Here is a 27,607-nt window from a genome sequence, read left to right on the forward strand (position 1 = left end):
TTTGCCTCGTTATAATGAGCACTCAATACGTGTTAACTATTACATTAACTTTATATTTCTTTCCTTCTCGAATGTCCTGTCATGTCATGTCAAGCTTGCATGAGCTGAATAGGAGAGGTATCATTTTTATGTGGTGTGAATAAGACACCTGATAACAAAGTCTCTGTTTGATGTTTACTGCTGTGGTTTGAGGGAGTTTCCTTGACCCCAGCCAGCTTAGTGCATTTTCAGTCAGAAAATAAAATTATGTATTTCATGCATTCACATACGAGACCAAGAAAAATTAAAATATGGAACTATCTACATTGAAACTAAACAGGAAAAGTAAGCACTGAAGAGTCTTTAAATATAAATGTGAATTTGATTACTTTAGTGTAACATGTTGGAGAATTCGATGAGGGAATCTGTGGTATTTATTAAAACTGATTCAAGAATTATAAAAGATATTTTTTGAAAGGGGATAGAGAGCTATTATGCTTAACATTCATTACAAAAGCAGTATGTTAGATTTAGATGAGAAATGAATACTTAATACCTTTATAATTTGTTTTATGCAAATATTAGAAAGCTAGAAGACTTTTGTTAAGGATTTTTATTCTGAATTTAAATAGGAATGCCTATTTTAAAAACCTGGATAAGTTCTACCTTTTTTCACTTTAAATTTCTCTAAGATCCTCATTATTTTTTTTATATTGTTTTGAGGAATGTTTTAATTCTTAAATTAGCTCTTCCTTTGAACAAGAAAGGAAGCTATACTCTTTTCTCTTTGGAAGAAAAGTCATCTGTCTGTAGTCAGTACTAATTTTTTAAAGTACATCTGTAAATATCACTTGATTTCTTTTTTTTAAAGTGAACTGTTTGGTCTTTTAGATTCAGCCTAGAATGACAATGAGCAAATTACCTCTTCAAGCAAACGTCTATCCGATGACTACAATGGCCTATATCCAGGATGCCAAACATCGTTTGACATTACTCTCTGCTCAGTCTTTAGGGGTGTCAAGTTTGAAAAGTGGTACGTATTGTTTGGAATCTTTTGGGCTCTTACAAGTTTCATTTTCAAGTGTATAATTTTTCTCTTGGTCATGTGTAATAATTATCATCTTCAGCCAGCCTCCTTCTTTTGAGAACCAGACTATTTATTAGTTAATTTTGGTTTTGTGAGAATAACATAAAATAATGTATTTGCTCAATCTTCTGAGGAAGAATGAGGGACCTAAAACCCCACAAAACCATTGCTTCTTAAAGATAATTTATCTCCCCTGATAGCTCATTGTTTGCACAGTCTTCTGCCATTGTTATAATGGAATAGCTGTGGAAATTCTCCAGAAGTAAAAGAAGAGAAGTGGCTGGGAGAAAAGTTAGAGAATTTCAAGAGTTGCGTAAGTTCCCACAAACTTAGGTCCTTCTGAATCGCAGCCTTCTAGGGCACTACCACCTGAAAGGTGAGAGCTGAAATCATATAGCTAGGGGAATAAAGACGTGACAGACACAATTTCAAGGATTCTGAAAGAGAGAACAAGATGGAAAGATAAGATAAATCATAAACACAGATTAATTTTTATAAAATCTTCTATAGGGAGGCTTATGTCCTTCATAATACATGTTTTTCATTGTCATTTATATGTAGTCAGTTGTTCTTCTTTCTAACATCTTAAGAGTTGCTAAGACAAAATGTCTTAAGGAGCCAGACAGATAATAAAGGGGTGCGGGTGCCTGGCTTACCCTTTGCCACAAACCCATTTTTTTTATTAGGCATATGCATACATTCTGTATGCCCCCCCCGCCCCGCCCACGAAAAAGCATACTATTCCTCTTTCTTCATGGCTTTCGTTACACAAAATCATGAGATGATACTGTAAAGCCATGAATGCCATCACAAAGATAATAATGGCCTCACATCAGGGATGCAGAGGGAGTGGTGGGGCTTTAGCAGGCTGGGGCCCACCACTCCCAGTGTACGACGATGGGGCAGCTGCAGCTCAGTGCCGGACTCTTATTGCCCTGGGGTAAGGGGCCCCGGGTTGCCAAATTTTGCTGTTGCTGAAGAGTCCAGAAGTCTTGAACTGCTTATGTTTTAATTTTTAAAAAATTAAGTACATTTATAGATTGGACAACTTTACATAAAATTCCTAAATGTGGTTTAGGGGCAGAGGAGCTTTATTTCTCAGCTCGCCTTTATCAAGGGAAGTGATATGTAACGTCTAGTCCATGACTGCTCCACTCCTCATGTCTAGTTCCCTACTTAAGGACCCAGCTTTGAGAATTTAAGGCAAGGTTTAAAAATGGGCTCAAGAGTCATACCTGGCCTAGGTGCCCCTGCTAGAGACACTCAAATACCCTAGCATTTGAGTACCTACAAACATAAGAACAATTTTGAGGACAACCCAGATTTTACTGAGTGTCGCATATTAAGAGGGCTAACATTTGGAGACAGGGAGAAGAGAGAAATTGCCAAGAGACCGATGTACTAATTTGGGTCTGAAATGATCAATGCCTGAGGAGCAAATTCTAGACAGTTAAATGACTATGGTTCTGGGTGGTTTTTGGATAGGGCTTTTTTTTTTTTTTTTTAGTTTTTGGGTTTTGTTTTGTTTTGTTTTGTTTTTGAAATTTGTAGTCTCGTAGTCTAACTATTGTTTACAACTTAAACTAGAGGAACTGTGGAATTATTGCATAGAAATGAAAGAAGCAAATATGACCACTTTTTGAGCTGGAGGAGAGAGGATAGTTGATGATACTAATGTAATACCAGGGAGGGAACTGGGGTACATGGTGGATGTCTTCAAATCCTAGGGTTTCTTCAGAGAATCCCCAGATACTTTCAAATCCTACTTAGATTCTACCCAATCTGTATTTGTCTTGTTTTTCCATGTGTGATGTATGTTTCCTAATGAACCTCATGAACATTTTTAAATTCCAGATGCTGCCACTAAAAACTTTAGAGGACATAATTTTCTCTTCAGATTAATTCTTTTTAGCTCTCACTTAAATTTTGATCTGTCTTGTTTTTAAATTTCATTACCAGATTTTACCAGACATTAATGAAGAAACACAGTCCTATTTTTTACATTTATATTAGCTGCTTTGAGAAAGCCCTTGGTACTGTTTGCTGTACAGATCTGTCTCCGTGGCTTAAATCAGAACCATGCCTACACTTAAGAGATCCTTACTAAATGTTGGTATCAAATAACCCTGGCCAGTTTGTTTGTTTGTCTGTTTGTTTGTTAGGTCAGATTGAAGTTATCATGGATCGAAGACTGATGCAAGATGATAATCGCGGCCTTGAGCAAGGTGTCCATGATAACAAGGTTACAGCTAATTTATTTCGAATACTACTGGAAAAAAGAAGTGTTGTGAATATGGTAGGAAAAAAAATAACTCGTATGTTCTGATGTTGATTGTTCTTTGCTACCCAAAATTTGACATTATGACTTTCCACTTTTTTTTTATGACTTAACAATTCCCGGTATTGAGATATCTTTATACTAGATGTAGCCTATAGTCACAAGAAAGAGGACTTCAGTTACACAGAAGTCAGATTTGCATTTAGGTCATCTTCTTTTTTTATTTTTGCTTATTATGCAGATGGAAAATAATGTTAAGGAATCAGTTTGGATGAAATTTTCTGAAATTATTTCGAAAGAAAATAAGAGTTGAATTTAAGAATAGAACCTTGGCCCATTCTTAGGAGATCAAGTTTGATTAGTAAACTTTATTGGAAACCTTTGTGTGCTTATTGTAGTCCTAGACTCCTCACCTGAAAATGGATTTACTTGTCTGTCTTCTTGCTCAGTTTTCATTTCTCAGAACAAACGCCAGCATTCCATTAAACAATCCAGCTAAAGCTCCATTAGACGTCAAGCAACATGACAATACACCCCTTCAAGGCCACACCAAAGTCATCTTCACCATCCCCCCATCCTTTACTGATTTCCCACCACAGATGACTCTCTTACACAGCCCTTTTTTTCCCTCATTCTGCTCTCTTCCTTTCTTCACTGACCCATTTCAGATCTTTTCAGCTCTTCTCAGCTGGCAGCCTCCCCACTGACTTCACATTTGACAGGGCTCTCTGTTCTAGGTATCAGCCATCTCCTCCCACACTTTCCTTCTTCCCTCATGTTGCAGTGGAGACGCCACCCTCCTCCTCCCCTCCCCCTGCCCGGCAGAGCCAGCGTTCCCCTAGGAAACCCTTTCTTCAGGCTTTCAGACACTCTTCCTTATCTCCTATTAGAAATAAAAACCAAAACAGCCTCCATGCAGACTCCTCCCCTTTTCTCCTGCACTACCATCCTGGCTCCCACACCCGCTTGAGCCAGTTTGTGAGAGGTTTATGTCATTGCTTCCGTGTCACACTCCCTTCATTTTAGTGGTGCTTTAGCCTCCCCCACACACCTTTGCCAGTGTCACCGGATCCAGTAGATGTTTCACACCCTTTCCAGGATCACAAGATCTATCGTCTTAGTTCACCTTGCAGCAACATTTGACACTGACCATGTCACTTCTTAGAAGACATTCTGAGCCAGCGCTTCCATGGTACCATGCTCATTTGGTTTCCCTCCTGCCTCCCAAGTGGTTCTTTCTCTATCTCTCCAGTGGTTATTGATTCAGCCACTAAATGTCAGAGCTCCCAAGGGTTGGCCTCATGTCTTCTCCTTTTCTCATGATACTTTGTCCCTCTGCAATATCTCCTACTCCCGTGGCTATGTGACCACCTCTACACGGATGAAACCGGCACAAACATTTCACCTCTAACCTGCAGACCCTACCACATAGCTGTGTCCTACTGTTCAGACCCAACATATATCCATGATTACTCCCATGGTCTCTCTCCCCATCCAAACCTGCTCTTTTCTAGTGTTCCCTCTCTCCGGGACTGGCACCACCTTTCATCCAGTGCCACACACATAGGAGGGACCTCTCATTGGTACTCTCTTTGGCCTGCCCCTTTCTTAAAACAATAATCACCAGTGCTTGGCTCTCTTATTGCCTAAATATTTCAAATCTATAAGCCCGCTTATTAACACCACCCTAACCTAAACATCATGTTTTTCCTGAATCATTCTGCTCTTCTTTTCCTGACATATTTGTTCTCAATCAAGTAGGCAAAGTGATTTGTTTTTTCAAAACTCAATCTGATCTCACTGCCCCCTTCGAAACCCCTCAGATATCTTCTCATTGCTCTCCTGATAAAAGCCAAAAACCCTTCCCACAGCCTGAAGAGCCCCCTTCGTGATCTGGGCCCTGCCTGTCCCCCAGCCTCATCTAGCATGACTCACACTATTTCTGCTCTGGGCCCACTGATTTTCTTTCAGTCCCAAGTACTCCCCATGCATCCTGCGCCCATGGCACCTTTCCGTGGATATTATTAATACATACATACATACATGGGCATTTCCCCAGGGAACTATTCAAAGGAGTTAGGTCAAAGCTGCCTTGGTCGACTGCTTTTACTTGAGCAGGCCAGAGCACCGTCTTCAGTGCCTCCTCAGAATTGCGCATCTGTCCTCTGTGCATAGATGTGATTATTTTTGATCATTGTCTCTCTCTCTCCTCTTTTGGACCATAACTTCACGAGTGTGGGGGCCATGTTCCTCTGCTTCTAGAATTGTTGCTAACAGAGGAAGCACCCCATCCTTATTGCAGGAATGAATGCACAAAGGAATCCACGAGGGAACCGTAACAGCGCCTGATGCCACCACACTTACCCCAGGCCCCTCTTGCTGCCTCGTCACATGAGGCGTGTTCTCTTCCCCCTGCTCGATTCCAGGGACTCGTCTGCTTCATTTTCATGTGCCCCACACGGCTCCTTGCCTGTGGTAGCTATTCTATAAATAAAACACTAGTTGATTGAATGAAATGGCAACAGCTCATTAAAGCCAAGAATTCTTCCAGAATCTAGCATCTTTTAGGAAAAAAAGATTTTAATATCCATTTTTAGATGTCAAGATTTAAACCAGTTCTTGGGACTCGTGGTTTAAATCAATTACTGACAAGATAGCTTAATTTTAGGACTGAAACTGCACAGGAAAATCATTGTCTGAGTGCTGGCAGCTACTATCTTTTTCTCCTCCCGAAAATGTTTCCAGCTTTTATGATTTTTTTTCTCTATATATAGACACTAATTTGCAAAGCTTCTGTTAACTGTGGCAATAAGCATTTTCATGTCAGATCTATAAAGCTTTCACTTAGAAGTAAAATAATTTGTTTATTCCCATTCAAAAACTCCTTGGATAGTAATTGATTGAAATTTGATCCAATGTTTTTATAATCCTGTGTTGGTTAAATTTTTCTTTTGCTCAACTCTAGATTCTTGGACTTAGATCAGTAGTTTCTTTTAAATAAAAAATGAACTAGAGAAGAGAAAATACATTTTAATTTCTAGTGACATTGATTAAAAAGACAATTGATTAAGGAATGTTCCATCTCATATAGCTTAAACTTTCCGGAAAGTACTTTTTTTTTTTTTTTCCAGAAAGTACTTTTATTTTCAACTCAGACTCTCATGTTTAAACCATTGACAGTAGGAAGCAGGGTGATGAGGAGACCCTCTCTATACAAGAAGACATTTTAGCAGGAGGTCTTCAGCCTGCCGGAGCCTCTGGGAGTAATCCGGGTGACTAAGTAGAACTGAGTCCTGTTCTTGAGTGTTCCACAGAGAGAGAGTGAGAACAGGGACTGGAGTGATACTTTTGAGATGTGAAGATGTCCAGTCGGTTGCCGTAGCTCTATGAGGTGAACTGTCATCCATGGTAATGACACTTGGGGGTCAACGGAAGTGGAAAATGAGAATCGTCTGTTTGGCATTGACCCTTTAGGTTTTGTTTCCTTGATGCTTACTCCCTTTCCCTTCCCGCCGACTGCTGTATACAGTCGAGGGCGTTGAACCAGGAATTAGAAGTGCTACAAGTGTTCAGGTATTACAGTTGTGTCTTTTGACCTGTGATACCAGTTATTTACGTGTAAGGAAAAAGAGCTAGGAGAGATCAGAGGAAAAGTTCACATGCTTACAGGGCTCAGAGAAGTGATGGCATGAGGGAGGTTGGTCAGGTTTCAGGGCAAACACTTAAGTGAGGTGACCCCAAGTCTGTGATGGGTATGAGGATACATCCCACTGAGAGCTACAACTCAGCTGCATTTGAGGGAATGTCAGGGCCCTGTGTAACTTGGATTTGCGGTGTTTTGGGTGAAAAAAATAAAGTTACCTGTTGTGGGGAGTTGTTTTTTTTTATTGTTGTTGAGAATTTCAACATGAAATCTCCTGGATGGTTTTTTTTCTTTTTTTGAGAGTTGGCCGAAAAGCAGACATTAGTATCATGCAGACCTACCAAAACCTATCTATAGGCAAATTTAGCCCACAGATCACCAGGCTTTACCTCTGCATTAAATGAGGTTTATTTCTAAATCTTATGATTCATTTTATTTTCATTCATTATTTCTTCTGTCTCTGTCTTTTCCTGCATCCTTTCCCCTACTGTATTTTTCTCTCATTTATTTATATTACATTTGCTTGTTGATAGATTAAGTTCAAAAAACATTTATCAAGTTCCCACCATGTATCAGGTCATACCGAATAAGCAAAAGTGATTCAAGATATCATCTCTTATTATCTTAGATAATTTATTTAGCAAGTTTTGATGTAGATGAATGGAAACCTTTGATATTTAGGGATCACATAACTTAAGTGGGCTTAATGAAGGACACCATGGAGCCTAGCAAGAGATTCTGACTTCTGAAATAAGGGCTAGAACCCAAAGGAGGTCACAACTTGGTATGGTTTGGAATCAGAATGTGCTGGAAACTCTTTATAATTTCATACAGGCTGAAAGGAAAAAGCTAGACCTGAACAGCTTGAAGCCTTCCAACACACAAGAAACCAAATAATGTTTAGAATAGTATATTAGTTACTGCAAGGCTGGGGAATTCATTTACAGCTTAAACAAACACATAAAATTTCCCATAACAAACATGTATTATCAGCTTTGGGTTTATCATAAAAGTTTCAGTTAAAAGATTACCTTTCCAGGAGATTAGTCAAAAAATGATAGTTCATCAGCTATAAATATCTTGCCAAGCCCCTCATTGCTATAAAAATGTTAAGAAAGTACATGAATCCTGGAACTTCTGTGTGATTTTGTCCCACCCCACCTGGCCAGCTTCCAGCGATGTTGTATGTTCTTGGTGCTTTTATAACTCTGAACTACAACTCTTTCATAGACTTCTCTTCCTTATCCTGCTTAGGACAATAAATGGCACAGTTTTCGAATTCTCAAAGCACTTACATTCATGGCATTGTTTCCTTTGACGAGGCTTATAATTAACATGTTTCTGAGTCTGAATCACTTCCTTAATCCAAAACTTTTTGAAGGGTGAGACTTAGACATTCAGTTCCAAAAAGAACGGTTTCTTGTGCAAGGTTGTCTGGGGCGACGGTTTCCGGCATATGTCCACAGAGCTGTGTCAGATCGACTGAGATTTTGAGATTTGTTTTGGGGGCTAAACTTTGGCTTGCTAGGGCTCATCCCAGGACGTTCTGATTAAGTATATTTGGGTTAGGGTTCAGGGATCCATGTTTAAATCTTCCCAAGCCATTCTTATGTGTGGTCAGTTTGGGGGCACTGAGAGCCAGGGAAACTGGTGCGGGTCAGGAGGAATGGTACATACGCCCACTACTGCTTGAAAGGTATACAAAATCCATCAAGAAGTAGCCCACCTATTCACTGAAGTGTCCAGGGATTCCTCCAAGGGCAGAGAACAAAGCCAGAGAGCTTTTTCTGAATCTTACTTGACCTAGAATGGACTTAATGCCTTCTGATTCTGATACAGCAGGTGTCTTCTTTTCTGTTGGAATCTTTTATCTTTTATTACTGAAAACTGATTTTGTCAGCAATCCTGACCTAGATTATGAAGCTCTTTGATCTTGGAATACATTTAAAGTTTCCGGTTGAAACTGTTCCCTCAATATTCAACAACATGCATTAAATTTCAGTATTGTTGGTGAATATAATTATCTATGCTTTATTTAATCTTTCTTGTAAGGAAAGAGTGTGGGATGGGTACATATTTGGTTTTTTTTTTCCAACTCTTTCAGACCTGATATATTTTGTCAGTATCTTAATATTACAGTGTCCCTCTATTGCCTTTAATTTTTTTTCTCTCTCTCCGTAGTCTGAATTGTAATGACATCTACAGTTCACTGCTGGCAAGATGCCTGTCACTCTTTGCTCAACACCCTCTGTTCAGTGCTAATCTGACATTCTGATTCTTAAGCCCCATATCTCCTATAAATCCTATCCTTTCACCCAGATAAGTAGCCAAGCCTTTTATTTGAGCTCCATATTACAAAAAGGATGCAAAATCAGAGGATATCAGTGAAATGGACAGTTTAAAAATAAGATACAAAATTAAATTTGTTCCACGTGTCACTGTTGATCAAAAAACCTTTCTACATAAATTATTTTTTTCTCAGTGTTTTTCTATGTGTGTTCTCTTATACCTTAGGCGTTATTGGTTAAGTTTCTACTTAGTCATTGATTTAATTAATTGAGTGTGTCATCTACCATATGCCTATCCCCAGCCCTGGCAGGCTTATTTAATATCTGAACATGCTGAACCACTTGTTTGAAAGTACATACCATAGCAATGACTAAAGTACTTTTTAAATTCTAGTGAATAATTATGTACGAGGTAAATATGTACTAACTATTGCACATAATTTAAACAGTTCCTGTTCAGTGGCTGTGATTTACCAAATTTAACAGATGATCTTGGAATACTCATTGTGCTACTTAAAAACCTTATTTATTTTGAGAGTTTCACACCCCCCCCAAAAAAAAAATCCTATAATTGGGTAACATGTATAGAGCATAGCTTTGGATCGCCACAAGAATTATGGTCTAGTTGAGTATAAATGAAACCACGAGAATATGCTGGGTAAAACCCAAGGGAGAAGAGATCATATTTGATGGTGTGCAAGATGTGTGAATATCCCAACCTGTCTATTTAAGAATTGTGTGGTAGGTTGAGAAAGAGTTTCCATAAAACATTATACCTTATCCTAAAATTTTTTTTTTTTTGAAAACATTGTCAGGATTTTTAGTACTAAAACAGTGGAAAAAAGATCTTTCTAAACATGAGCTAAGTGGACACTGTTCATTTTCTTATATTGCTTACAGATGAACTTGGTAATCTCTGTGTTGGCTAAGACTGTTAGTTCCAAAATATCATGAAATTAAACATAAACTGCTTATATTTCTTTTCTACTTAAACCCTGTTGGGTAATTCCATTAATATTGTGAAAACTGCAACTTTGTCACACTTAAGCATTTCTGTTTTTTCTTGATAGGAAGAAGAAAAGAAGTCGGTCAGTTATCCTTCTCTCGTTAGCCACATAACTTCCTTTTTCCTGAATCATCCTGTCTTCACAATGACAGAAAAGATCCCCGTGCCCACCCTTCAGCTGCTAGGTGAATTCTCTCCGTTACTGTCGTCTTTGCCTTGTGACATTCATCTAGTTAATCTGAGGACAATACAGTCAAAGGTATATCCCAAAATGTATCTATAAAGAATTACTTATTACAATATATTTGATATAAGGGGATGAGAAGCAGAAAGAAATCCAGCTGACCCTTGAACCGGAGGAGCTGGAATGCACTGGCCAGCTAACCCAGGTTGTTTTCGGTAAACACAGTACAGGACTGAAAATGTATTTTCTCTTCCTTATGATTTTCTGAATAGTTTCTTTTCTCTAGCTTACTTCATTAAAAGAATACAGGGTAACATACATATAACATATAAAATATGTGCTGATCATCTATCGATGTTATCAGTAAGGCTTCCAATCAAGGGGAGGCTATTAGTAGTTATGTTTTGGGAGAGTCAGAGTCCTGTGGATTTTTGACTTGCGGGGAGGGGGGTCATCACCCCTAACCCCCTGCACTGTTCAAGGGTTAACCATACTGTGAGTTTTACTATGCTTCAAGGAGCCTTTAAGAGGACTTGACCTTTAGGCAAAATCATTCTACCTTTCATTTGGTTAGGGAATATTATCTTTTTATAGATAAGAAAGCAAACTCTGCCCCCAGGGTCACATAATAGTAGGTGAGAGAACAGGCCTTAAGATCAGCTCTTCTGACATTTTCCATTCATTTCTCCTTGTTAGCCAGTATTTCTTGAGGAGTTAGAGAATTAAGAAGCATAGCATTTAATTATTTCTCTATCAGAGGACTTGTACACTGATATCTTTCTCCTGAAAGTGACTGCAACTCAGACCTTTGCATTGAGAAACAAACTCTTTAAAGACATCTAGAGATGGGCTAGAGGAAGAGAGGGAAAGGCTTTATTAGATTCGGAATTTCTCTTCGGTTAAGACTGCTTTTGTTTACATGTATGCCAACTTTTAAAAGTCAGAGATTGCATTTGAAAAGAATAAAAATTAGACATTTGACATCATTTTTGTCCTTCGTGGAGCTGTTTTGATACCGTGAATTGACACATGCGTGGCTGGAAATAGTAAGTGCTTAGGGATTCTGTAGGGAATGTGATAAATGGCCCAAGTATGAAAAAAAAGAGAATGTTCATGTTTGAAGACCACGTAAGAAGAGAAAAAGGTTTCATTTAAGCACAAAGAACTAAAGCGAACCAAAGTAAGGATAAATGCCTGCAAATCTGGACATACAGGGCTTTTAAAACTGTAGTGACCAAGAGAAAGAACTTAGCCCTAACTCTGTAGGAATATCCATACGGCCCGTGATAATGAATACAGGTGAACGCAGGAGGCCTGCATCTATCTGCATGTGTCAGAAGTCTTGTTCGATCATGTGAACAAACCTGCAGGATTTATTTCGTGCCTACTACATTACAGTTACAGCTAAAGGCACTAGGGATACCGTCATGGGCAAACCCATGACAAACAATAACCCCTGCCTTTCTGAAGCATGGATCCTGATGGGGGGAGAAAAATAAGAAAAAAGAAGAGAGACGTACAATGTATTAGATGGTGATAAGCGTCAGGGAGGGAAAGCCGGAGGGAAGGATGGCTCTGGAAGTTGACGCAAGTTTGCATGTGGTTGGAGGAGGAACTTGCCTTAAGAGTGTTAATGGAGTAAAAATCCGAGGGAGGTTAGAGAGTAAGAGACCCATGCAGATTTCTGGAGGTAGAGTGGTCCGGGAAGAGTTACAAGCAAGCAGAATGGCCTAAATGTGGGTGCTGTGGTGAGAACAGAAGCTCCGTGGGAGCTGGCCTTTTCTTTGATTCCTTGCATCGTTCTGTTGCCTAGAAGAGCGCTTGCACATAGAAGGGATTCAGCCACAATTGCTGATTGAGCAAATCTCATGAGTGCTCTTTCTAGGATTCTGCTAGTCTTTTGTGGGTCGACTTTTTGACTCATGGAAAGAACACAGCAGCGATGGATAGCCTCCCTGAGTTTTCCTCTTATTAATTCATGAGCCAGAGGGAACGAGGGGGTAGAGTGGCGGTTACCAAAGACTCCGAGCCTCAGTCTGCTGCCTCTGGGCATGGATGGTAGAGGATGTTAGCAGCCTATGGATCTGAGGGCTTCTGGGGCACACGGCGGCCGCTGTTCCTTCACCTCGTTTCTAGATGTCTCTCCCATGATTATTTTCCAGAAGCCGATCTAGTTGTCTACAGTCAACGAATGTAGGGTCTCACCCACCATAACCCACGGCTGGCACCTGTTTTCCATATCACCTCTTTTTTATGGATACCTGCTTCTTTCATTCTCCCTGCATGTTGCCTAGCTTTCTGTCACCCAAGTCTCATCTCTTCCCAGATTAAAAATCCCGTTGCTACTCAACTGATTGATGCTCTCAAGAATTTGGGCTCTGTGTGGTCTGGCCTTCACTCACTGTATTCGCTTGGCGTCCCCTTGCTCCTCACGCCCTTCGGGTAGTGGCCCACGCCCACTCCCTGATGGCTGGCCGGGGGCTGACTCAGCTACCTGTTATAAAATGGGGCTGCTCTCAGAGCCACCGCCTCAGGTCTGTGGGGAGAAACACAGAAGCTATTGCTGTGAAGGCCCTTTGGAAACAGAAATGCTTTGTAAACATACATTTGTGTCCTGGTGGGGCTTATGGTACTGGTCAGCCCAGGGGCAAACCAGGGGTTTAGCAGAGGAAATAGAGAGGAATTTAACAATTGGGCCAGGAAGAATCAAGACTGAAATGTTAATGTTTAACCATAACTAGCATGTTGGCTCATGGTCCAAACTCAGTATTTGGGGCTGTTTCGCATTATCCTATCAATCAGTGCTGGTTCCTATGTTCGTCTTTGACTCTTAGCACATATTTCTAACAGCTATTTAAAAAGCTCACCAGTAATCCAAGGGGATTGATTTGGCCATTCAAAATTGCTTCTTTAAAGAATTGCTTTCTGTCCCTTAACCTCTGGTAATAGGAAAATAATCATTTAAAGAAGCTGATGTAGGTATTGAATCAAAGAAAGCTTGGTGCTTAAAAAGATGTCAAGTGTAATTTCATGGTTACACTAAAAGAAGACAAAAATGACTTGGAAGAAATCCAGAAGCCAGACCTCAACATTTTGGATTGTGTTCCTATTTTTATATGCTGGCAGCTCCAAACATACAACCGTGAATTGTTCCTTTGGACATTGAAAACATTTTTCCCATTGAAATAATGTGAACATGGCTCTCGGCTTCTAAGCAAGACCAGAGCTCTGCATTGGTCTGTGTGTAAGTAAGCATTTTCATAACTACCACCTCCCAGTGTTTCCACAAAAACATGTTTGAGAATCCATCCCCTGGACATGAGGGAGTCACATCTCTCTTCCTGCCTCACTGATGGAGGAGGCCTCTGCTTGCCCAGCTCCTGGGCCACATTGTCAGAAGCTTCCTCACGTCCTAAACCTCATGTGGGCAGCCTGACAGGGAGAAAGTGGTTATGGGCTCGAGCAACAGTAAGAGGAGCGAGGGGCTGGAGGTGTGCTGACTCATCACGGTGCTTCAGCATTTCCAACTCCCCATCCTCAGAGTCAATGTGTCCGGGTCACACTGGGGAGATTTTGAAACCGAGACTTCTACAGGGTTCCCCGTCTCTGCAGTTCTGATTCCAGAGGTGTGGGGTGGGGCAACTTAGGAATTAGTAATTTTTTAAAATTCTCATGATTCTAAAAATTACTGTTACCTCCATTTACTTAACTGGGAAAGTAAGAGCTGGAAATTAAATGCCTGAGATAAAATTACGCAGCAATGAATGGCAGAATTAGGGCCCAGATGCAGGTTTTCTGAATCTGAGTGCTGGACGGAGCCTCAGAGGGTGGTGGTGGACTTCTTAAGAGTTACTAAATCTGCTCCTCCCAAATCCAGTTTTTCAGGAATTATTCTGTATTGGTAGATGAGTTTATGTTTTTATATAAGCATATCTTGCTCTTATTCTGTATGTTTTTGGAGAAAAACTGATTGCGTGTCATATAGTTGCAGTCAGATGAAATTGGAAGCAAACATCTCTTAAACCGTGTCTCACAGCATTACCGAGTGCCTCCGTGCAGTCCCGTCTAGCAGTGTAACTGTCAGCCTTCTCCTTCTGTAGGCTCGCCCCCCACTTCGCTTTACCACCTCCTTTTCTTATACTGTCAAAAGCTTGACATATTAAAAAGAGGATTTTATAAAGGTTTGAAAACTGGGAACAGGAGCACCGCTGAAGTGGTCGGGAACAGGAATCCCATGCCATCATCAGGAAGGGTATTAATTAAGGGAGAAGGGAGTCTTGGTAGAGAGGATGCTGGGAGAATCTCACAGGGGCACAGATCATCGATCAGGGTTCTGTAGGCTGGAATGATAGGTTCAGCCTGGAATGCAGACATTCCAGGGACCAGAAGGAATTTGATTAAGCCATTTAATTAGGCTTCATGGAGCCATGCTGCCTTGATGTTTTGCACAATGATATGTTGTTCGACCTTTTTCCTCTCCCCCAGATTATTTCCACCACTTTTATGTTCAGATGTATTTTTATTTAATTCACGTATAGATCTGTATCTTTGTATCCACCTCTATCTCTGTGTATTATATTTAGCTCTATTCTCTGTGACATTTTATTCTGATTCTGCTTAACAATTTCTTGCAGATAGTTAACTAATCATTTCAACATCAGCATCACTTACTGAACAAGATTTTCTCTCTCCACTTGTTTATACCACCCCCTTTTCTTATAAGAGGCAGTTTAAGGTATTTCTTCATTTTGCCTTTCTTACAAGAATTGATTGGTGCTTTATTAATCTCCCTGGCATCTGGAAAGGTGAAAATTGTGGAGAAAATTTCCTTTGTTGTATGTATCTAAGAACAGATACGTACCTGTTCTTTCATTCACCTTACCTGTTCTTTCTGTCATCTTATCTTGTTGATCAAAACAGGATAACTGTTATTGGACATTTTAATGAATACCCTGGAAAATGAATTTCAACTGGTTACTTATTTCCTGTCTCAGGACTTAAAACACTGTGCAATTTTCTCACCTTTCCAGTTGCCAGAATAACATGGAAAGATGGATGTTGGTAAGCATTTTCAAGGAATCTGGGCAGGTTGGAGAAATTTTTCCACCAGGTGTTTAGCTCTGCCGTTATCTATTAGACCTTAGACATTCTTTGAGGAGGGTGGGGACACATTTCTCTTGGAGAATGTAGTCAAAGTTATGGCTTCTCTCTTCCACAGAAAAAAAGTGTGCACCCATAACATTTACTAGTTTCCAGAAGTGTACTTCTCTGTGAAGCTCGCATTATTCATGAGCAAATCAGGTTTCTTTTGGTGTGAGACCAGACCGGCACAGCTTTCTATTCTGAGTTCTCACCCACTTTGGTAAAGGAACACTGGCGTGCTCCTTTGCTTATGAGACCCTGCCATGTGTGTGGATAATTTTCAGCATGGCCTTAAATCCTGCTTAAAATGGGGTGTATGGATGGGTAGGCAGGCTGGCTGGATGGAAATGACCGCGTCCACGCCTTCCTTTCTGAATTGATGTATATTTTGATAAATTGTGGTTTTAGCACTGCTGGAACTATAGATTAAATACTCCCTTTTTCTAACCTCAGATCAGAGAGTGAGCTCCTTCTGGTTGTAGGCTTTTCTTCTATTACATTAGAAGCGATCTTTCTCCTTTCCTTCCAGTCCTTAGCCAGGGTGAAGGCAGGAGGGTGAAGCTGTTACTGTCCTGCTGCCTTTGTTTGAGCCCTCACCTGCACTTACCACCTGGTTCGCTTAGCACACAGCCCCTCATTCTCTCACTTGCCTCATTCACAACATGGCAGTGATAATAGGACCCACCTCAGAGATGTGCTAGGGATTAAATGACTCACTTAGAAGCGTGTCTGGCAGGTAGTAAGCACGGGGTGCTTGACAAATGAAGTTCTTAACAGTCACGAGCAGTGGTGATTGTTACTAAAAATGTAGGCACTTTTTTTTTTTTAATTGAACGTTGAAGTTTATTCCCAAAGTAAATCTTGATGTCACTTTGACTTGTATTCTTTATATATTTTTGGGAGGGTGTGTGGTTTAAGATTTATTTATTTATTTGACAGAGAGAAGAAGATCACAAGTAGGCAGAGAGGCAGGCAGAGAGAGAGGGAAGCAGGCTCCCTGCGGAGCAGAGAGCCCGATGCGGGGCTCAATCCCAGGACCCTGAGATCATGACCTGAGCCGAAGGCAGAGGCTTTAATCCACTGAGCCATCCAGGTGCCCCTCCTTATATATGTTTTTGAAAACTCTGAGAAGTTATTAATAAAGTACCTAAAATTGTCTGCGTGCCAGGCATAATGCTGAGGGTTTTCTTTGTAAAGAGAGCCTTATTTAGCTCTCCCAGCTCTACTGTGAAGGTAGGTGGGCAATATCATGCCCCCATGTTTCAGAAGAGGACACTCGCCGACTGAGAGATGGTAGGTAGCCTTCTCAGATCATGCAGTCAGTAAATGGCGTGCTAAGGGGTGCAGCCCAGCATGGCTGACTCCAGATCCCCACCCAGAACCTCATACTCCTCTTCTCTGGGAACAAAGGGAAGTGAGAATGCCGAAAATGTTAGGGAATACTCTGCCTGTTTTTCTCTTGACCACTCAGTCATGACGGGACACCCTTAGAAGGATCCACCCACCATCTGTGGGGAGGATCATGAAGGACTAAGGTAGGGTGGATGGGTGATCATTGCTAGTTGACCGTGAGAGAGTATGCTTCGTGACTGGGACATTCACGTGCACGTAAATATAATAATGCAAACTTGCATACCACCTCCCCTGTTTCAGAGACTGTTGTGAGAGGAATTGAGTTCTTCCGTGAGAAGTATTCCGTACAGGGTTCCACACACGGTGAGCGCTCAGAAAGCGTTAGCTGCGGTTACTGTTAGTTACTGTTATCTGGCACTTGATCCTCCGAGGGGCGCTTTGGGAGCCTCACCGAGTTTTTTGAGTTCTGAGAAGTTAAATGACGTATTCGCAGACACGCGACTGGCTTATGGTAGAACCAAACCAAACCTTGCCTCCGATCCAGCTTTTTCTAACCTTGATGGCTTCATTCTGCCAGCCGCACCGCTTTCCCTCCACTCCCCCCAGTTGCCAGAGAAACCTCATGGGCCCCGCTTAGCCTCAGAGCCGCTGGTTGCTTTATCCAGTGGAAGTTAGTTCCACAGTGGATTCTCCAAGTGCCTTTGGAACACCCGAGTCCTTCTGAGGCGATTCAGCCTTCGCTGTGATCTGAGCTGTTTCACAGACACGCTCGATTTGCCACTCACCTTGCACAGTGCTTGGCCCAATGTCAAAGTTGGTAAATTTTCTTCCCTACCCACTTCCCTTGTTTTGTTTTGTTTTTTCCTGAGGTCCGGATAGTACTCATACACTAATGAGTGTGAAAACAGGTCTTTCAGAGTCTGTTTACTCTCCTCGAGTCTTTTTGGTGAAGGTATCTGTTTTCTTGCATGCATATTCAAGTTAAATTCACAGTTTCCCTACTTTGAAAAACAGTTTTCTTGGAAATAAAATGACAAGACAGACTTTGAAACTGAAAAACTGCTGCTTTGCCTCAGGTATTTTTGCTTGAAAACTGATACTTTCATGAATATTTAATTTTTAAAAACTTGGACACGATGATTGCTATTTCAGTTGGTGTTCTGGTCCTTACGAAAGCGATGCAGTTTTGGTTTTGAGAGAAAGTGTAACTTTTTTTTCCAGCAGTGAAAATTACTCTTTATGACTTCAATTTCTACTTTTCATATTGTTTCAATCTCTTCTAAAACTAATGGCAAAATTCCAAAGATACTTCCTTACCTCTTATTTGTTTTTTTTTATTGTCACCTCCAGTCTGCTAAAGGCCTCACACGCTCATTATTTCAAGAGCACATGTGTTGCTGTGTTGCTCTAGTGAATTAAAATGGCCAAATGCTTCCCCCTCTCTCTCTGCCTACCTCTCTACTCACTTGTAATCAATCTCTCTCTCTCTCTCTCTCTCTCTGTGTGTGTTAAATAAATAAATAAATAAGTAATCTTTAAAAAAAGAAAAGGACGCCTGGGTGGCTCAATGGGTTAAGCCTCTGCCTTCAGCGCAGGTCATGATCCCAAAGTCCTGGGATGAAGCCCCACATCAGGCTCTCTGCTCAGCGGGAAGCCTGCTCCACCCCCCACTCCCCACCCCCGCCTGCCTTTCTGCCTGCTTATAATCTTTTCTCTCTCTCTCTCTCTCTCTCTCTCTGTCAAATAAATAAATAAATAAATCTTTAAAAATGGCCAGAGTCTTTGGTTATAATGATAGGGGCTTTTAAAAGAGCCTCACAAATAGACCACGTAAGTAGTGAATCCAAATTGTGACTTTGTTATGATTTTGATGCATAATCGTTGACATATAGTTTGGAGGGTCTCTGATTCCTCAGCTACAAAGTTATGACATCATGAAAGAAAAATTGTGAATGAAAAGTTAAGTGAGAGTATTGATTAATTGGTAACTGCTTGGAAAATAGTCACCAGCACTTAATTGATAGATTCCATTGATAGAAATAATAATAGCTAAAATGTACCCAGGTCTTCCTCTACTGCAGACACTGGGCTGAGTCCCTATTACACGATTGAATTTCATCTCCATTTTATGGTAAAGGAGAAACCAGGTTTTGCTAAAAGCATCTAAGAAATTGTAGAAGTAGCATCTAGATCCTGAGCTGCCTGAATCCCAGCCAACGTTTGGATCCATTTGCTACAGCTTCTGTACTAGCACTTTCTGTCTCATAAGCTAAGCCACCATAAATAGTATTTTCAGCATTTTATGAGACACCACGTCTCCAGGAAGAAGGGAAACCTGCATTAACTCCATTTTGCAGACAGACAAACTGATGCTTAGGTAATCAGTGATTATCCTAAGCCTAAACACTTAGCACATGACAGAATTATCCTTGTTTTTCTCCTGGAGACCTTGTATAGGATACACGAAGGATTTTTTTTTTTTTTTTTTTTACTCTGCTCTTTTCATGCTGTTTTGGGACTGTGTGAAACACATTGAAATTTTATTAGAAATTTTTATCATATGATTTAAACCTTCTATGTTTATCATGTTGGTCCTGTGATGACTCAGAATTCCTTAAATGACTTTTTTCCTCTCCCTTCAAACAAAATCTTAGCAGCACCACTACAAAATACCAGTGTGAAATGTCATAAAGCAGGTTATTCCAGCCAAGAATCTGAGGTGAGGACAGCTTTAAATTGTTGAGGCACATTAAAATCAAATCAGTGATGAGAATGCTGGCAGCTCTTCACCAAAGATGTCTCTATGGCACATTTAAAAATCGTATGCCCTAGTGAGGATGATTAAGAACTCGGACATATGTGTATCTGTGGCCACAGAGGAGAAAAAGGGATCATTGTCATCACAGGTCAGTGCTGAGCACACTCAACTCCTTTGAATAGCTGTATCTTTCTTAATTCATCCAAGGATTCTTAATTTATTTTGCTTATTATTAGAAACATTGCCGCCCTTTAGGAAACATAAAATTTATTAAGAGAATTGTAATTTAAAATACTCAGAGCACTCACGGCATCCTTATTTAAATGGATGCAGGAAATTTTACTGCAAGAAAGTGTATATTGATCCCTGTAGCTGACTTGTCATGTTTAGTATTTTTCTCTTTGCCTGCACGAGAATAGCTTCTGTAATGTGAATTTAAATGATACATCAAGCTAATAAATGTGGTTGGCCTAGCAAGTGATAAGCATAACTAATTCAATTTAAATGTCTTTTATATAAAAATAATGAACCAATGCATTAAAGATTAAAAATGTTAATGCAATTAGCAAAAATTAGCATTCAATAAAGAAGTCTATTTCAGTTTTGAGATGGATGATGTATCATGCAATGTCCAGATAAGGACTAAATTCAGGTACACTTTATTCAGCTGATGTATATGTTAAAAACTAACTAAATAAAAATTCAATGCTTTTTTTGCCCCTTTGCAGCGACGTGGATTGAACTAGAGGGTATTACGCCAAGCTAAATAAATCAGAGAAAGATAATTATCGTATGATCTCACTCATACGTGGAATTTAAGAAACAAAACAGAGGGGACCATAGGGGAAGGGAGGGAAAAGTAAAACAAGACAAAACCAGGGAGGGAGAGAAACTGTAAGAGACTGTTAATCATAGGAAACAAACTGAGGGTTGCTGGAGGGATGGGGTAACGGGGAAATAGGCATTAAGGAGAGCACATGATGTAATGAGCGCTGAGCATTATATAAGACTGATGAATCGCCAAGCTCTACCTAGACATGAAGCCAATAATTTATTATATGTTAAGTAATTAAATTTAATAAATAAATAAATGCTTTATTTGAAGAAACTTTGGTAAAACAGCATGTGACATGTAGACAAAAGGACACCCAGATCCTCAGGGACTGTACTGGGAACCAGGGCATGAGGTGACTTAACAAGGAGCCTTAAAACTTAGTGTCCCCTGCCTCCTTGTGGGGGGAGGTAGAGGGAATGTAGCAGGTATGACAGTGAATGTGAGACCTGAGGGGAAATGAACGTTCCTGGCATCACTGCTAAGTAAAGTGAGCATTTGTGGTTGGAGGACACTGACTTCAAGACAGTGGAGTATACGGTGGTGTCGCTATTTGCCTTAATGTCGCTGTGGTGTGATGGCACTCTACCCATCTGCAGGTGGACGGCAAGCATTCCGATGAAGCAGCCTTGATCCTCCACAGGAAAGGGTTTGACTGCCGCTTCTCTAGCAGAGACACGGGGCTGCTTTGTTCCACGACCCAGGGAAAGGTGAGCTGAAAAGAGATTTTTGCTTGTTGACTTCATGTACTTCGAAATCTTTGTTTTCTGCTAATAATTCTGACAGTAAGAAGGTAATGTTTCATTGCCTCTTCACGGACTATTCCCCTCAGCTGATAAAATTAGCTCAAATCTCTCCATCTTAAGAAAGCAACTTTCAGGTTCCTAGGTGGCCCAGTCATTAAGCTTCTGCCTTTGGCTTGGGTCATCCTAGAGTCCTGGGATCTCAAATAAATAAACAAAATCTTGGGCGCCTGGGTGGCTCAGTGGGTTAAGCCGCTGCCTTCGGCTCAGGTCATGATCTCAGGGTCCTGGGATCGAGGCCCACATCGGGCTCTCTGCTCAGCAGGGAGCCTGCTTCCCTCTCTCTCTCTCTCTGCCTGCCTCTCTGCCTCCTTGTGATCTCTGCCTGTCAAATAAATAAATAAAATCTTTAAAATAAATAAATAAATAAATAAATAAACAAAATCTTAAAAAGAAAAAAAAAAAACTTTCTCCACCTTCAGAAAGAAAGAAAGCAACTTTCTCCCCCTTCAGTCTCTCTTCCTTGTCAGTATTCAAAATCCATGTCTGGAACATGGGCACCTGTGAGGACAACATTCTCCTCCATTCTTAGGCCTTCCATTGCCAACAGACAAAGCACCGTCTTCCCACCCACTCTCTCCATACTTCCTCCTGTCTCACACATGCTCATGTAGGATCCAGATCTGCAAAGTCTCAAAGGGACGAAAGCAGATTCTGTAATAACTAAAGTGGGGTGGCAGTAGGGAAGTGACAGGAAGCAGTGACATTGTGGCCATTCAGGGAGTTTTACCACAGCCCTGAAGCAGCCTCACTGAGCTCCAGTCAGTTGTTTCCTCGGGGGACACGAGGGTCTGGATCTCCTGGTCAGGCCAGATTTGCATGGGAGTCCATGGGGTCCTCAGGCTGACCTGCTGGCTACCTCATTTTTATGTCTCCTTTGAGCTGGTCTTGCTGATAGTTCCCACAGGCCTTTCCTTGGAAGGAAAAGAATCTCCAGCCTTGTGCCTCTGGCTCTGAGTGGGTTGTGCTCAGAGAAGGCAGTTGAATGGCACAGAGGCAGGTCTCTGCCCCATGGGGCAGCTCTTCTCCAAAACCTCACAGATACCCTATAGATCAGACTCCAGTGATTCACTTCCAACCCTACAAATTAGAATGTGCATCGGATATGAAAAGGATAGAAAAGAAAATGTGGTAGGTGGTCAAAATCCTCTTAGGTAGATAAGCTGCTCCATTTCTTGTATCATGCCCTACATGGAGTTGGTGCTAAGAAAGCACCGATGTTTTTTTTTTCTTTTTTTCGTTTTACCTTATTACTGATGATGTGTGTATACTTGGTTGTAAGCATTTGTATATAGATGTTGAGGCCTCAAGTCTTAAGGGGATTATAGGATCCAGAGAAACATGGAGTGAGGGTAGTACTTTTCCAGCCCCCTCAACCTTCAAAATGGGAGTCCCTGATACGAGCAGCCTTCCTTGTAGCAGGCCTCTGTCCTTTCTCTCTGCTCTTTGGGCACAAGAAGAACCATGACTGTTAGGTGTTAAGTGTTGAGTATAAGAGGATATGCATGTTTTTAAAGCTTGCTGGGGTATAGATGTTTTTTTCTTTTATTGAAAAAGTGGTCTCGGGGCGCCTGGGTGGTTCAGTGGGTTAAAGCCTCTGCCTTCGGCTCAGGTCATGATCCCAGAGTCCTGGGATTGAGCCCCACATCAGGCCCTCTGCTCCGCGGAGAGCCTGCTTTCCCCTCTCTCTCTGTCTGCTCTGCCTACTTGTGATCTCTGTCTGTCAAATAAATAAATTAAAAAAATTTTTATAAGTCAAGCAGAGAGAGTCAGAGAGTCAATTATCATATGGTTTCACTTATTTGTGGAGCATAACAAATAGCATGGAGGACAAGGGGAGTTAGAGAGGAGAAGGGAGTTGGGGTAAATTGGAAGGGGAGGTAAACCATGAAGGACTATGGACTCTGAAAAACAATCTGAGGGGTTTGAAGTGGTGGGGGGCGGTGGGAGGTTGGGGGAACCAGGTGGTGGGTATAAAATTCAGAAGAAGAACGTAGAGCGAGCCGTCCTCTCCTGGCTACCCTTCTCCTAGGTGTCCCTCAAAGGACGGTCTGTGTGTCCAAGCACGCTGAGCTGTATCTAATCTCCTTCCCTTTCCCCTTTTGACTTTAAAAGGAAACTAAATACGCTTTTTCATTCTACTGTTTTCTACTCACAAAGTATATAGATGTGCCGGTAACCTTTCCTCAAAGTTGACCTAACTGTGCAACTTTTTTGTCGTTTATTTTCCAGATTTTGGTACAGAAGCTTTTTAGCATGTTTACTGTCACAAGTCTCATACCTTCGTCATTATCCTTGATGCATTCACCTCCAGACGCCCGAAATATAAGTGAGATCAACTTGAGTCCCATGGAAATCAGCACGTTCCGAATCCAGTTGAGATGAACCCGGCTTTCAGATTTGGATTGGGAAGCATTGTCTTTTATACACTTCTAGGTTTGACGTGCAATAAGGAAGCACATTATTTTAGCTTCTGGCTACTGTGAGGACATGAATTCTGTGATTGTTACTTTTTTTTTTTTTTTTTTTTTTTTTAACCAGTATAGAAAGAAAAAAAAAAAAAAAAGCCATGTGATAGCCATTTTTTTTTTTTAAGTTCCATCCATGAACCACCACCCTCAGTATGAATCGATGCAACAATGAAGGAAGAAATGTCGAAAACAACCTCTCCACAGATTGTATCTCAGGTTAAATGCTAACTAACTATATCTGTGTCGGGGGTTGTGAGGAGATTGTTATAAGTAGTCATGTTGCTGATCCTTCATTAGTTTTACAGAAATACCCGTTTGTACCAAAATGGAATAAAAGGCTGCGGGGTAAAAGCTAACGGCCAAAATGGTTGCAGTCGTTCATACTCATTGGAAAAATTTTGTGTTTTGACATATGTGGAAAAGTGCAATCCATCAGCCCTTAACGATACCTGTACATCATTGATCTTCACACCCTTTTCTAATGTACCACTTGACCCCTCCCTTCTCACCCTTTGTAAGTATTTCCAGAAATAGCAGATTTTGAATCATTCAATAGTAGAAAAAGAGGCATATTTTCATGACTTGACAACGTGGGATAGGTGCAATTTATTCCATTGTCACTAAAATAGAAGAAGCAATTCCATAGGTACCATAACCTGTTTTAGGTACCACAAGGTGTCTTTTTACACAGCTCATTTGAATACAGATGTTCGGAGAGGGGTTTTCTATTTTAAAAATAACCATATCAAGATAAATGTGCCTTATTTTTTTATAAGTCTTGTTAAATCTTTTGGTGTCCCATGTGACTGAGGAAGGGGGGAGAGGGCGGGGGTGGGGAGGAGGTGGGTACTTTCGATGACACATGACGTGTTATCAGTTTTGCCTGACAATGCTGGCCACGTTCTGATCTGTTTCATTAAATTTGTGGTGATGTTATTCTAAACATTTTGACTATTTGAATGTACGGAGATGTCAGAAAACAAAACAAAGAAGAAAAAATACTGTTAATTAAAATACGCTGCTGCCAGGAAGACTGCAGCTTGAAGCAAGGATTTTGTAACGTGCAAAATCCATACACTTGTTCCATTTCGCAGGAGGTAACTCAATGAAAGAATGCTTTAAAAGGGACCCTGTTTTGAAACCCACTTATATGTAGCTCATAATTAGATGTAGCTCGTGGTTTATTTTATTGAAGAACACGTGTGTTGAGTGAATTCCAAACTTTTGTACATGCTAACCTCAAAGGGAAGTTCCAAGCCTATGTGCCATTACAATATGTGTGATAAAATTTGTTGGAGATCTTTATTCACGTGCCATTGAAGTTGAAGCAACATTAGAAGCATCTAGAACGTTCAGTTTTAGGATAGAAAGGATTCACTGAGTATGTACACTTTTGAAAATTCTCTGTGTTACCTAATGAATTTAGTATTCTCTGTCTTTACACTTCCCTCTTACCTCCTGCCAGTCCAACATCTTTACAGAGAAGTTGAAACCTAATTTCTGTTTCACCATGTAGTCTGATGATCACCTGTTTTGTTTTGTTTTGTTTTTTAATCAAGATGCAGCTCCTAAGATTATTGCTAAGTTATGTTAAGTTCATAAACTTTTTTCGCCTTTAATAATTAAGGAAACAATACTAGTGTTGATGAAGATATTATAAGGGAGTAATTTCATGCAATAAACATGTACTGTAAGTTTCCTTCCTCATTTTGGGAGATAAACAACTAAAAGGAAAAGAAAAACCACACTTCCTTTTTGTGGACATCTATAGATGTTAAGATTGCCAGAAGCAAATCCCAGGAATAAGATCAGTATTTTCTTTGCATCTTAAATGTAAAACCTTCCTTTGGGAGTTCACTGTGTTCTGTGGTTAAGTGGGTGTGCTTAATCATTCTGGAAATTCTGATCAGTTGAAATAAAAAATCTTGATGCAATAACAGTGGTTTTGCCACTTCTGGTGTTGGAGATGGATCTGTCCCATGTCAGTCGAGGTCTTAGTGTGTGTCGCCACCAGCTGCTCACCGGTAAAGTAGAAACTCTCTTGAAACCAGCAAGTTTCTGCTTTTTATTTTTAGAATAAATCATCAGGGAAATGAAGAGAGGACGCTTTTGCTTTGGGTTGTGGTCAAGAACTGATTAAATAGTTTAGTGTCTCTGGCACACAGTAAAAACCGTACACTTCAGTTGTGATCTCGGTGGCATATTTGTTTGCTTAGGTTTTATTATGTTGGTTATCACAGATGTTCAGTTAAGCAACTAGTTCGTTCCTTTTTGTGATCTTTGTTTTTCTTTTTGAATATCTGAGCTTATACCTGCAGTGTTTGAGAACTTGGCATCCTTGTTTTCTTCAAACGCTGATTAAAATAAAATGCTACAAAATGTGTTGTGAAACATTGCAATTACCTTCCCATGTCTTTGTTGTACTTGTGCCGAAATGTTTTCACATTCCTTTGTCTAGAAGAAAATCTTTGCTTTCGTTGTGATGATGTTGCTTATCTTGGAATCAAATAGGTTTTGATATTTTTCTCTTGGAAGATTTTATATCTTTTTGGGAATATGTAATATAAGATCTCTAATAAAAGATGAATCTTACCATGTACATAGTCCTCTAGAGTGCTGCTTCAGACTTATTTGGTCAACAGCGTATATTAATACATTTTTGAGGGGTAGGGTGGAATAGTGAGGGGCTGTTTTCTGTTCTTTGAGGAATGAACCACTCCCACCTTCTGCCCACTGCTAGCTGGGAAATGTGGTTTTAGAGAGCAAGGGGCAGACGGGGGTGGGGTGGTGAGTTTCTTGTCGGGGTTTGGGGCCATCTTCGAGTTTGGAGTCTAGGGAACTTCCCAACAACACGGTACCTGTGGGGCCTTCTGAGCCAATTGGAGGAGCAGATTCTGGTCAGATTCCATATACTGCAGGACACAAATGAGGCTAAGAAGGTCCTTGGGAACTGATCCAAAAGGTAGAGTGTGTTGGAAGAGTGGGACCTGGAGGAATGCCACCAGCCTGCTGGCCCCAAGTAGCCCCCAGTGTAGTAGTTTTCATGAAGTTCCTTCAAAAGCCGGGAGGTGGGGGTGGCTGAAGGACAAATACACTGGAGGTTCCTAAGGGTTAGCCAGACAAGTGATACATGCTAACCAGGGAGTTTGGGCTTGTTTTGGGTGACTTAGGAAAGAGGCTAACGATTCATAATATCTATATGCCAAACTGTAAAAACTTGAGAAATATCCATAAACATTTCATTAGCAGATAATGGAAATTGTCTTTGGCTCCATCATACTTGATTATCTGTGTACCAAAAATAATTTGAATATTAAAACTTTTAAAGAAAAACCTAATTAAGGTAAGTATATTTGCATGTCTCCTATGAGTCTGTGTACTGAAACCAAGGAAATGTGATTGGGACTGTCTGGTTGAAGGGGTAGCCAGGAGGGGAGTGGCCAAGAATTAGCAAGGGCCCCGTGCTGCTGTATGTCAGAGCAGAGTACTGATGCCCAGAGAGAGGTTGTAATAAATAATACCCTCATGGGATACTGACTGAAGCAAAACTAGGAGATTTATTGTTCCCAGCAACGGTCAAGGATAGATAGAGCCCTCCAAATACAGTCAGAGCCAGGTATGAGATGATGTCATCCAGTAACTGTCCTTATCTCCTGTTTTTGCTTTCCTCTCTGTGATTCTCATTCCCAGGCAAGGGCTCCACATTTGAGGGCACAATGCCTGCCAGCAGACCCAGACTCGCTGGGTTGGATAATGAATGAATGAATGAAAATATGTTTACCC

General features: G+C 40.7%; 1 protein-coding gene across 1 annotated transcript in view; it reads left to right on the forward strand.

The window, feature by feature from the left end:
* The window catches only part of MAN2A1 (mannosidase alpha class 2A member 1), a 168,157-nt gene extending 141,734 nt beyond the window's left edge, over window positions 1-26,423 (forward strand). Inside the window, 5 exon segments of the mRNA XM_045087157.1 lie at window positions 871-1,012; window positions 3,229-3,362; window positions 10,346-10,540; window positions 21,150-21,260; window positions 23,586-26,423. Of these exon segments, the coding sequence (XP_044943092.1) occupies window positions 871-1,012; window positions 3,229-3,362; window positions 10,346-10,540; window positions 21,150-21,260; window positions 23,586-23,738 (735 nt within the window). The 3' untranslated portion in view covers window positions 23,739-26,423.
* Window positions 26,424-27,607: the final 1,184 nt, after the last annotated feature.

The sequence above is a fragment of the Mustela putorius genome, unplaced genomic scaffold (genome assembly GCF_011764305.1).
Source record: "Mustela putorius furo isolate JIRA1106 unplaced genomic scaffold, ASM1176430v1.1 tig00001063_pilon_pilon_pilon, whole genome shotgun sequence".
Lineage (NCBI taxonomy): Eukaryota > Metazoa > Chordata > Mammalia > Carnivora > Mustelidae > Mustela > Mustela putorius.